The sequence below is a fragment of the Mustela nivalis genome (assembly GCF_964662115.1).
Source record: "Mustela nivalis genome assembly, chromosome: 16".
Taxonomy (NCBI): Eukaryota; Metazoa; Chordata; class Mammalia; order Carnivora; family Mustelidae; genus Mustela; species Mustela nivalis.
The window spans coordinates 1,984,860-1,996,944 of NC_139035.1; the positions used below are offsets into that span (position 1 = coordinate 1,984,860).

The following is a 12,085-nucleotide window of genomic DNA, read 5'->3' on the forward strand; positions in this document are numbered from 1 at the left end:
ACGAGAATGGATTTCTATTGTGGTATTTGCTCTCCGAGACCCAGCGCCAACAGCACAAACCTGAGCCCGGGGCAGGGGTCATTACCAGGTCCCCAGCGGCTGATAAACCAGCTGGAAGGCTCGGGTCCGAGTCATCTCACGCTCCTGTGATGACTTAATTATTTTATGGTATTTAATTATAGACACTTAACGATGTCTGTCACAAAACATCCACAAAGGATTCCTGTTCCTTTTCCCCAAAGATTAAGCAAAGCAGAATCCGTTTTCCCAGGTTAAGACCAAATACGCTAGTTTAGTCCACGTGCCTGTGTGAGCGGAGTGGAAATGCGAGTCCGCTCAGCCCCTGCTACCCCCGCGGCTTTCACGCCCGCCGCCGCCTCCAGCCTCCTGAGCGAGGGTCTTCTCACTCCAGGGCCGCCGCCTCCCCCCAGCCCCGGCTGCGCCCTCCACACCGAGCACCTCTGACCTGCGGCAGGATGACTTTCTTCAGCTGCTCCTGGGTGAAGTGCCCCACGTAGGCCTCCAGGTGGGACAGCAGCACCATCCGCACGTGCTCCTCGTGCACCTCGAACAGCCGCAGCAGCACCGGGATCACCCGCGACTGGAACAGGGCCGGCGACAGCAGACGAGACGGCTCCCCCGGCGCACTGTCTACCCCGTCAGAGGCAGTTACGGAGGAAAAGGCAGACTGTCACTTCCGGGAAAGGAGCCCAAAGAATTTACTAACCGAGCCCAGGAGTCGCCCCACGCTCTCAGTACTCTTCCGAAGGAATTCTCAGGCCCAAACCAAAGGAAACCTTTTTGGTTGCCCCAAATCACTCAGGCTCAGTTTTCTCAAACACGCTGTACTTGGAGAAATATTTTTGAGATACAGGATCAGATTCAATTGAACAAAGCAAGCCTGTATTTTCATTGACTCCTGAATCACTAACTCTGTACACGCTGGTGTCATCACGGGAATTTCATACACTAGATTAGATCAATAGGGCTGCTTCACTTTCACCTCCCCAATGAGGAGGTGGCAAATGTCCTAGTGGGACTTGATGCTGGGGGTCCTCCCCTCCTGCTAGTTACGGCAGTGGTTACCAGAGACACCCCACCGTCATTCAGGGACCGTTATGAACAAGGATCGACAGTCCTGCAGGCCCATTTGTAAAAGGCTCCCCAGGTGACTCAGAAGCACACCCTGCTGCGTGTCCGTCCGAGCAAGAGAACCACAGAGCTACAAAGAAAAAACTCAGGGAATGACAAAGGATATAAGGAAATTCTATGTTGTAAGAGAGTTACTTATAATGCTGCTTTGCTGCATCAAGATCTTTTAAGAAAAGAGATTCTAAAAGCACAATTCTGCCTAACACGGAATTCTACAGAGCGACGTTAATCCTCTGCTCTCTAACCTGGTACGCTGCCGTCCGCAGTGCTTATGAAGCTACGGAGGGTCCGAACAACACCCTCATTTCACACTCAGAAAAAACAAATTCCAAGTAGGAAAGTTATTTCCAGGCTTTCCAGTCTTCCCACTGGAAACACAAACTAAATGGGTCGCTCCTGGGGAGTCAGAGGCACCGGCCTCACTGTAAATGCACAGTCCCGCGAAGACGGAGCCTTCTCCCGACACCACGCACGTCTCCTCTTCCAGCCGTGCGCGTGCGGGGACCCCGTGCCGGCTTCCCCGGAAGACCTGACTCTCCAGGGGAGGCTCCTTCTCGACCCAGTGGGCGCCGGCAGCCGCTCGGAGTCACAATGGTCACTCGGGCCAACAACTGTTCTCAGAGACAGACCTAACCACCCGCAGGAATCTCCCTCAGCTCAAACTCCTTAATGACCAACCATCCTTTGAAAAACATTCACCTTTTTTGGGGCCGAGCAGATGAGGAAGAAAACTCTTAACAGCGACGGGCTCCGCAAACACCAGCTGATTAAGCAGCAGCGGCACCAACCGCGAGGCTATCAGCTCCTCCGACAGGCCGCTGACTCTGTCCAGCAGGAACCTGGGGGCAGAGAAGAGGGGCCTGGGAACCTGGGGGTGACGCTTCAGACACAACCCTCTCCGACCTCGGTCCCGGGGTGTGTGTGGGGGGTGGGGAGCACGGGGAATTGTGGCCAGGGAAGGTGAACAGGTGCTGACAAGGATTTTAGGAAAAATGCAGAGGGTGCGAGACAAGGCTGCCGGCGCGCAGACAAGCTCCGACCTGAGCTAGGGAAGGGTTCACCAAACTGCCCCGTGTTCACGGCACCGGGGTCCTCTCCCCCAGTAAGCCAGGAGCTTCCTAGCTGATTAAAAGGACTTTCTGCAAATTTAAAAAATGTAGGATATGAAATTGTCTCAAGTTTCCACGGTAAATAAAAATAAAAGCTTTTGTTAGTAAACTTCCTAAAATAACACGCGTAAGAGCGCCCTGTGAAGAACACACAGGCGTCCGGCCCGGAGGCTCACCGGGTCGGCGGCGGACCCCTGACTTCAGCTCAGGTCACCCTCTGGGGGTCGTGGGACTGATCCCCGTGTTGGGCTCTGGACTTGGGGGACGGGGCTCTGCTTGGGATTCTCCCTCTCTCCCTTTGCCCCAAGCCCTACTCCTTCTCTCTCTCAAGTAAGGAAATCTTTAAAACAAGGGGAAAAAAAAAAGACGTAGGCATTAGGAAGTCATGGGGCAAGCTCCCCCTACAGCATGGCTGGCAGCAGACTGCCTCTCACTGCCCCCAACTGCTGTCACCCCACAGCCCGGCCTCCTTGGGACCGCAGCCTGGACGGCGCCCCGCTCTGCTCCCCAAGCCCTGCTCCCCCAGCCCAAACACCGGCTCGCATCTCTTCCATTCTGAACTCATCCCTCCCGTGTCCACTGCCTTCTCCGGCTTCTCTGTGCTCTCTTCTCGGAAGTTCTTGTCTCGCGAGGTTCTGCCCAGAGCCCACTCCCTCGCTCCTGTCCCTGCGGAGCTCACCTGCGGCCTGGCTCCCCTCCCGCCAGCGGCTCCTCCTCAGCTGAGGCCGCCGGTGCCCCCGACTCCTCAGGGACAGGGACTCCTCCCACCTCCCCGCATGTGCCTTTGCCGGGAACACCGGGCTGCGCACATTTTCTGGCCCTCCTGTCCCCATCACAGCTTTGTCGCACTGGTCAGCCACCCCCTTACATGGCTGGGTGGCTGCCCCCCGGGTTACAGTTTGGGCGCTGGGTGTCCCCCAAGCCTCTACTTTCTCTGCAGGCTGCAGCGCCCTAGTCCTCCCTGCTGGCTCCGCGGCCGCCGCCGTCTCTCCGGGGCCAGTGTGGCCAGGTGCCCGCGCACATCTATGCCCACAGCCCCCCACACACTGCGCAGGGACCCCTGACCCCACATTGCTCACGTGCCAGCGGCTGGGGCCTCTCCTGCGGGATTCTCTCATGCTCTTGGGGATCTCCAAGGGCTTCCAATCTGATGGCGGAAGGCCCCCTTCTCTGTGCCTTCACTGTACCCCTGGAGCCTGCCACGGTCTATAGACTGATCCAAGCCCCTGGAAGAGCTCAGGCCGCGCCCTCCACAGACACCAGAGCGAGCCGCCCCGGGAGAGGTAACTGTCTCACGGCCGCTTTCACGGCTTTGATGAAGCCCACTGCTCACCGACAGTGTTACTGGTCCTCACCGCCCCCCACTCTGGGAGGGTGCCCACCTCTCACTCACCCCTGCCTGGGGGTCTGCGCTCCGACAGGACCCAGCTGCTGGCGGTGCCATGCTTGGCTCGCACCGAGCCCTGCCTCTGTGTGTTAGTTCATGCTGTCCTGGGGCACACACCACCTCCTCTGACCACCGCCACCCTCCCCTCTGGGGTCTCAGGATGCCCCCCGCAACTCATCACTGTTTCCCCCACCAGAACCAACTGTCCATCCCAGGGCCTACCCGAAGGCCAACACGAAGGGTGTTCAACAAGCTTGGTCCGAGAAAGTAAGCGTGGACTCCTCTCTCCAGAACACCCCAAGTGAAAATATGGACTTAATCCAAGTTAAGTGAATTGTAAGCCCTTCACTTTCTGAACTTACTTGAAAAATTCCGTTTTCTCCTCTTCACTCTTCAATGTTAAACTTTTCAAGAAATTCACAACTTCTAGAAAATCATTCCTAAATGCCAAAGAGGAAAAAAAAATGTGCAGGACAATAGGTTAGTGAAGGCATGTTAAATACTGAAGCCATAAGCACAGACCACACTATGCTAAGGGCCAAGGAAGCGTTCTCCTGTGCCGCTTCGAGGAGAAGCAGTCATGAGACACATGCTCTGAACCAGCCGTGGAGAATCCAGCATTTTAAGAGCAGCAAAGAGATCTGTGAAGAGGATACGTGCTTCGGCGCACACGGTGCGCAAACACACCCTCGCAGACCCGGTGGTTTGAGCGGTCAGAGTCATCTGAGCTTCTGCTGCAACAGGATGTGGTGACATGAACTGTCCTGAGAGCAATGGTATTGGGTGACCAGCACCACCAACAGTGGTCAGATCTCCAGTCTGCTCTGGGGCAGAAGAACTCTGAGGGGCTTGGGCAAAGAGGCATCTCTCGTGCCAGTCACAAGAATCTTCCCACTGCTCCCGCCCGAAGCAGGGAGGAGGGTGACGGGCAGCAGGCGCACTCTGCTCAGCCCCCAGGCAGCACTGCTCCCGCCCTCCCATCCTGCGGGACGGGGCTGCTGGCCCACCCGCATGTACCCCCCCAGCACGGCTGGCCCCCCGCATCTGCACATCTTACATCAACACCCCTTTCCCTCTGGCTCAGCAGCAGAGAAAAGCACAAATGTCTGTCTAATCCAGTGGGCTCCCACGTAGCCAGCAGCTTCAGGAAGAGGGAGCCTGTGTGGGTTTTGGCTTTCTCTTCCATCTCTGCTTCAAATACAATTCTTACTAACAACTCTTACCACCAGTGAAGAGATAATCTACTTGCTGTAAAGGATTGTCCTTTGTAGAGATCTTGTATCAAGGTAAATTAAATATTGGTATGAATTATAAGAAAGGACACAGAAATGCCTCTCTAGAAAGACTCTTGTAATGAGAAAGGTTTTGAACAGTTTCTTTGAAATGTAAACGATAAATAAAATTCTAATAACTAGAGTGACACTACCTCTCTGCCCTTTTAAATAACACGGCCTGAGTCCTACCCTAGAGGTCCGTGCCCCCCTCCCAGGATAAAGTTAGCTTTCGCTCCGCTCTGGTTTTCCCCGGGGCTCCAACTGCACACTAGGGTCTTCAGTTTCAAAACAAGATCGATTTCGCCAATAAAAGTTGCGACTTTGGGCGGTGGAAAGGAAGAGGAGGAGGACACCCAGTTACAACTGACCTTGAAGAGAGGTTCAAAACCATCTCTGAGTCCAGCAACAGGGCTACCGCTCTAGCGTGCCCCCCCACCTGCGCCTCTGCGCTCCTCTTCCACCATGTTACTAAACCGAGAAGACAATCTTCTGCCTGAAGAGAAACGAGCTCCTCTCCCCCAACAAGAAAAAATTTCAACAGTAACAAATTCTTATCAACAATAGGACAGCAGCAGAGTCAGCTCCCTGATGGCTGCCAACGGCGGACATGGCCTCGCCTCTGCATCGGCCCAAGTCCTAAGGGCCCCGGGCTGTGGCCTCCAGACTCCAGCCTTCGCCACAGTTCAAATTTCTCAGACTTCCTGTGGTAAGACCCCGAGAGGCAGCCCACCTCTGCCCTCTGCTGCCCCACATGGACGCGATCGAACCTCTCCTGACCACGAGCGGCAAGCACAGGCCAGAGTGTGTGCCCGGGGCCGCCATACCGCACAGCCGGACGCAGGGTCCGAGGGCAGGCCGGCGGTGGGGACATCCCACCAAGCCCGCCAGGCGCCCTCACCTGAAGAAGTCATGGGACAGTAAGGTGCGGAGCGCTGGCCGACATTTTGGAAGGGGATTCAGCAAGGCTGAGTGCAAGGTCTGTTGCAAGCTGGAGAGAACGTCCGCTGAAACTGAAATCCAGAGCGACAGTTAGTTTCCAATGCCTTCTCCCTGCTTCCAGGACCTCTATAGCTGGAGACTGACGAGAGCAAAAACCAACCTGTAAAAGCCCAAACAAACAAAGGCCTGGCTGTTGCCAAACAGCTTCCTGCTCACCTGAAGCCACACTCTGTGGCCGGAGCAGAAAACGCAGCTGCCCATGCAGCCAACACCGCCCCCCTGGGCCTTGCCGTGGAGCCCCTCACCTCCCGGCTATCCTGTCTGGAGGACAAGCTCAGCCGCGGGAAGGCTGGAGAGGTGGCAGGTCCCTAGGCCTCTCCCACCAGGTTCCTCATCCCCAGAACACAGCAGGTTGCTGGGACGACTGTTTTCTGATCGCCCAAGGACGGCATGTAATTACCACCGGTTCAGACTCAGTGGGGTAGTAAGTTTGGCCCCACGAGAGAGGCCTTAGCCCCAAGGGTATAATTCTCAAGTATTTCTAGGCTGAGATGATTCCGAGCCAGCAGCTGAATGACGCTTGTGACTCCAGAACACTGCAGACACCGGGGGGAGGAACCACATCAGAGCTGCACCGAGCTCGGGCCGCGTGTGACCCGGCCAGCATGGGCCTCCCGGGGCAGGTGCCCCCGCGCCCCCCGCCCGTCAGCAGGCTCCAAGTGGCCACTGGAGCGCTTAAGAGAGAAAAAAACAGCGTGCTCAGGAACCTGGGCTCTCCAGGGCCGCGAAAGAAAAGGCAGTAAGTACATTATACCAAGAAGAAAAAAATCAAAAGGGCTCGGAAAGAATAAAGGGATGTTAAGCTTTGGATTCATAAAAAATGTTGAATCCTCCTCTTTCCTTCAGGTCGCTTCACATCAGTCCGCACCAGCGCTCACTTCCGTGGCCGGCCAGGTAAGGAACGCAGGCTTCGGCCCGCAAGGACCAATCCCAGTAAGTATCCCGAGAGTGACCGCGGATACCCAGAGTCAGAGCTGAAAGTGGCTCCTACTTAAAAAGCTTTACGTCTGCAAAGTAAAGAAATCAGAGCTTCTTTCAGCAGGGAAACTGCTGTTAAGATCTGCCCTAGACAGGTTATGTGGTGAGCAACAGGTTCCTCCCTGCGATCAAAGCCCGCAGTGCTCTGAACCCACACGGAGCAGGCTGTGAATGACCTTCCTACTTACTCTGTGGATGTAGCAGCACAACCCCGACTCACCCTGTCCGCTTAAGATTGTGAGCAGACTTTCCACCAGGGTCCCAAATGCATAGGCGTCCCGGGCATGTCCGTGTGACTCGGGCAGGGTCATGAATTCTGGAGACTGAAAGCAGGAAAGATGATTAAAACCAGAGAATCTGCCTTACACACTGGATCTCAGTTTCTCCCTGTCCCATATCTGCATTTATGACACTCCAAGCTAACCTTACGGTACCAGCCACAAGCCTGTAGGCTTCCACAGGATGAGGGAAAGGAATTTATTAAAGACTTAAAAATATCAAACAAGGGCAAAAAGAAAACAAAAGGGCTAAACAGGATATGTCTGTGGCTTTCAAAAATATTTCTGACTGCAACCCAGATTTTTAAAATTTTTATTATTATGATCGTTAGTGGCAGTAGTACATACACATAAGTATAAATACACACATAATGGAAATAAAAGTTTCATAAAACAATACTCAGCCTTACTACCTACAGAACTTAATGAGATTTTCAATTTTACTCTTTTTTCTCAAAGCTTGTCAGAACCTCTAACTTGATTTAAAACCCCAAAATCAGTCTGAAAAACACTAGTACATACACACGGTACCAATCTGGATCAACAGGGCTTATTTCAAGGCCTGGGTCTATACTCAAGTTTGGAGTTGGGTCTGTTTCCCGTAAAGCAGTGAAATGTGTCTCTGGGGATCACTGTCTGTTTCCAGTAGTTATGAAAACAAATCGAGAGGAAGCAACTTCCTCACATTTACTGGTAAATACAATCTTTCTTCACCAGCAGCTGGTGGTAAAGACAAGAAACAGAATTGAAAGGTTCATCGACTTGGCAGGGAAATCTGTAGAGGGAACCTTCGTCACACAAGAGTATTAATGCCAATAATCACTCTGCTGTGTCTCGGGGAGTCCCAGCTCATAACCGACAGGCCGAAGCGTGGCTTGGGGGAAGCGCAGGAGGGGCCGGGGCGCTACGTCCCCAGCTCTTCGGGCTTCCAGCAACTACAAAGACCACGAAGCGGGGACCAAGTACCGGCCCTCTCCGTTTACACAGTAGCACAGGTGTCCGTGCCTCCAAAAATGGAAGCGGACTGTCAAGAAAACGGCTCCCTGCTGTGGTGATGAGATTAGTCTGAGAAGCGGTCATGGCCAAAGGCGTTAGGAGGCATCCACGACTTGGCCAAGAAAGAGGGGGCAGGCGAAAGGTTACATTTCATACTCAGTTACCCAAAGAAGCCTTCGTTACAGCTGAAGCGTATCATCTTACCATCTCTTCAGGAGGGATAGATGCTGGGTCTCTGACTGACTGAATACTCCTCAGAAACTAGAGAAATAAATTAAGGAAAATAATTCATACATAGGTTTGGTGAACCAGTCTCTCATACCAAGTTACAGAAGCAACCAGCAATGGAAACAGCAGCAATGATGCCTTCACACCAGTGCTGCACGTTCAACACACACATCTGAAATCTGCGAACTGAAACCTGGCCCAGCGCGAGGCTCAAGAAAACACGGTTAGGTCCCTCGCCTCACGCCTCAGCAGGGCAGGTACCCTCTGCTGTTCAGAGGCTTCTCTGCATCTCACTCCCTTGCACTAGTCATCGGGGATACATCTTTCTCATCCTGCCTAGTTACTGACAAATAAAAGGCTTCTCTAGCATAGAACAAATCCCTCATTAATCTTCTGGTCGAGTCAAGTCAATCTTAAGGAAAAGTTGAGGACTTTATGAGCTACACAGATGATGTCCACAGAACAAGGACACTGATTCACAGATTCGAAGACTATTGTTCAAGAGCTTCTATGTTCCAAACACCACTCAAGGCACGAGAAATACAAAATAGGACAAACTCCCTGGCCCAGCCCGGTGCTCACAACCGAGAATGTAAACTAGCAATCTGAGTGACACGCCGAGCGCCGTGGAAGCACAGGGGGAGCAACAGATTTCACTGGGGAGGGAACGCCCAGGGGAAGGCGCCACAAAGAGACTCAACTAGACTGTGGACTTCTTCTGGGGGATGTTCCATCCTCCAGAGAGCCCCGGGAATGAGGCGCCCAGCAACGGAATGGCACGCAAGGGCAGAAGAGGTACAGGATACCGGCCCTCAGAGAACACGGGGGGGTGGCCAGAGCGCAGCTCAGTGACTGGAAGTGGTACTTGAGGCTGAAGGGAGGCTGGGGAAGAGCCTGCAGAGGGCCTCCCAGGCCATGGTGAAGACTCTGGAACATGAGTCACAGGATGACTTACGTGCTATTACACTAATTAGATGTAAGGTGAATTCTGAGAAGAAAGGGATCGACTGGGGCAGAAATATTATGAGAGGAGCACCTCTGTGGTGGAAGGAGCATTTGAACTGGGCGAGAGACCACGAAGGTGCACATTTACCGTGGCTCACGTGTGGAAGCCCCACAAGAGAACGGGGAAACCAGACACAGCCAGTAAGTCAGCGAGCCGCCATCTCCACAGGGCTGCCATGAGGGGCCTGGTTTGGTTTTGTTCTGTTTTTCAGAAAGAGCAAGCCTAGCGGCAACAGGTAAAACAGTAAAAACAAGAAAAAACAGAAGAGAAAGGTTCATCAACTGAGGAGGGAAATTTGTAGATCCTGGTCAGACAAACCATGAAGAGGTACAGAGGCAGCGACAACACAGCCCGCCGGGAGGATTAAGATGCGCGGGTCTCGACTCCGGCTGGTAGGACACAGTGTGTGTCTGTGGACACCGTGGACGGTTGTAAACGAACATCTGTTCTGTAATGCACACCAGGCACCACTCTGGGCGAGACTAAATCTAAGACTCTCACCCCCTCAAGAAGCTCAACACTGGCAAAGAAAACAGACACACGAAGGTCATTTCAACACTCGGCATTAGGTGATGTGATTAAGAGCAGGTACTCGAGGAGCAGCAGGCAGAACATTCCATTAAAAAGCTGACCGAGCCAGTTTACCTCTCAGTCTGTTTCCTCAGCGACCAAATCGGGAGACAAGAAGAATGGAGGCGGGGGCCCCTCTGAAGAATAAGGCCCAGCGTTCTGGGAACACGAGCACCGACGGTGAAGTCACGTCCCTAGACCTGCGCTCGCCCTAGCGCTGCAGAAAGTCCCCAGGCAGGACCCACATACCAAAATGCTACCCAGTTCTGAGAGGCACCAAGGGCCCATCCCCTGCTTACCTCGGGTGTGGCCTGAGGAACTTTGCAGACAGTCTCCATCCCTCCCAGCTTCCAGTGCCCGTCCTCGCTCACAAACACAGAGGATGAGCAGACATTGTTGTGCGTTAGGTGTCCCTGGAGAAAAGAGCAGGAAGCTGCCACTAGAATTTCTGAAGCAGGAGTTTAAAAAAACTAAATACTGAACACCAGGAAGAGATACGGTGAGTCATCCCACTGGCGGCGCGAAACATGGAAGGACAACCGGAAGGAACGAGGGATGGGATGAGCCTGGCTCGGCCCCGTGAGGCCGGGGAGCACCACACGGCCACGGAGGGCTCTTCCTCTGCTGCCCGTCCCTGCTTCCGCCGGCGTCTGGGGACCCGAGCTCCTCAGACGTGAGGTCACGTCTTTACAGCCGAATCGTTTGCTTCCGTCCTTTAACGATACAGTTTGATACAGTTTACCTTTGCTCCCACAGGCTACTGTATTGTTTTTCTCCTCTAAGTTCTTTCTCACCTAAATTCTATCACAAACCCAGACCCACTTCACCTGAAATCTTGTCAGCAGGCATTTAAAAATCCTGCTCGAGGAAGGGGAAGATGGAATTTTCCCCCACAGACCACCAAAGTGCCAAAATTTAAAACTATATAAAAGAACAAAACAACCAGCCAAATAAATGAGAAGAAGAAAATGAGAACAGGATAGAAGTGTATTTTGTTCCAAACCAAAAATCATTTCAGTAGACAAATGTATTTTAAATATTCTATTCACTAGGTCAAGTATGTGCAAATTTTGATAGGGAACACTCCAAGATACATATATATAAAGGAAGGTTCAGAACAGTGTATACGGGATTTTTACATTTGAAAAAAACAAAGGAGAATAAGCACAGGGACATGTGGTTCATACGCACACCGGCCCTCTTGGGACTAAGAGGCTGATCACCGTGGGGGCTTCTGGACAGAGGTGAGGGGCTGCATGCGGGGTGGGGGGCTTACCCTTCCCTGCATGTACTCTCACACTATTCAAACTTTCTACCATGTGCATGTACCTTCTCCAACAAAGAAAATACTCCTTCATGTGAAGCACTAATAATTCTCCTTTATATGAATCTTAGACATATATATATATATATATATATATTTTTTTTTTAAAGATTTTATTTATTTATCTGACAGAGATCACAAGCAGGCAGAGAGGTAGGCTCTCTGGGGAGCAGAGACCCCAATGCGGGGCTCCATCCCAGGACCCTGGGATCATGACCTTAGCCAAAGGTAGAGGCTTTAACCCACTGAGCCACCCAGGTGCCCTGTATCTTAGACATATTTTTAAAAGGTGATAAATCCAAGATGATATCCGGAATCTGTCTCCAATTAACAGAAAAAGTTAAAAAAAAATACACTGAGATGAGTCAAATGCCAGTGTTTCTAACTGGTGACTGGTAACTTTTCATCTGGGAGGACTGTCAAAGGCCTCACTCAGTACTTAATGGAATGTAAATTCCATTAAGAAATCACTCAATAGGGGCGCCTGGGTGGCTCAGAGGGTTAAAGCCTCTGCCTTCGGCTTGGGTCATGATCCCAGAGTCCTGGGATCAAGCCCCACATCGGGCTCTCTGCTTGGCGGGGATCCTGCTTCCTCCTCTCTCTCTGCCTGCCTCTCTGCCTGCTTGTGATCTCTGTCTGTCAAATAAATAAATAAATTCTTAAAAAAAAAAGTAAGGTCTGGGGCGCCTGGGTGGCTCAGTGGGTTAAGCTGCTGCCTTCGGCTCAGGTCATGATCTCAGGGTCCTGGGATCGAGTCCCACATCAGGCTCTCTGCTCAGCAGGG

The 12,085-nt window shown here is 52.6% G+C and overlaps 1 protein-coding gene across 10 annotated transcripts in view; it reads right to left on the bottom strand.

Moving 5' to 3' along the window:
- Positions 1 to 12,085, bottom strand: part of SCYL3 (SCY1 like pseudokinase 3) — a 42,584-nt gene that overhangs the window by 13,702 nt on the left and 16,797 nt on the right. For 7 of the 10 annotated variants that reach the window (XM_082702718.1, XM_082702723.1, XM_082702717.1 and 4 more), the window contains 7 exons: positions 10,277 to 10,390; positions 8,378 to 8,434; positions 7,120 to 7,222; positions 5,821 to 5,932; positions 4,011 to 4,088; positions 1,852 to 1,991; positions 467 to 651 (listed from right to left, as the gene is read on the bottom strand). In XM_082702718.1, coding sequence (XP_082558844.1) covers positions 467 to 651; positions 1,852 to 1,991; positions 4,011 to 4,088; positions 5,821 to 5,932; positions 7,120 to 7,222; positions 8,378 to 8,434; positions 10,277 to 10,390 — 789 coding nt within the window. The remainder of the gene's footprint in view (positions 1 to 466; positions 652 to 1,851; positions 1,992 to 4,010; positions 4,089 to 5,820; positions 5,933 to 7,119; positions 7,223 to 8,377; positions 8,435 to 10,276; positions 10,391 to 12,085) is intronic. The other 3 variants (XM_082702725.1, XM_082702720.1, XM_082702721.1) reach the window with 1 other exon arrangement.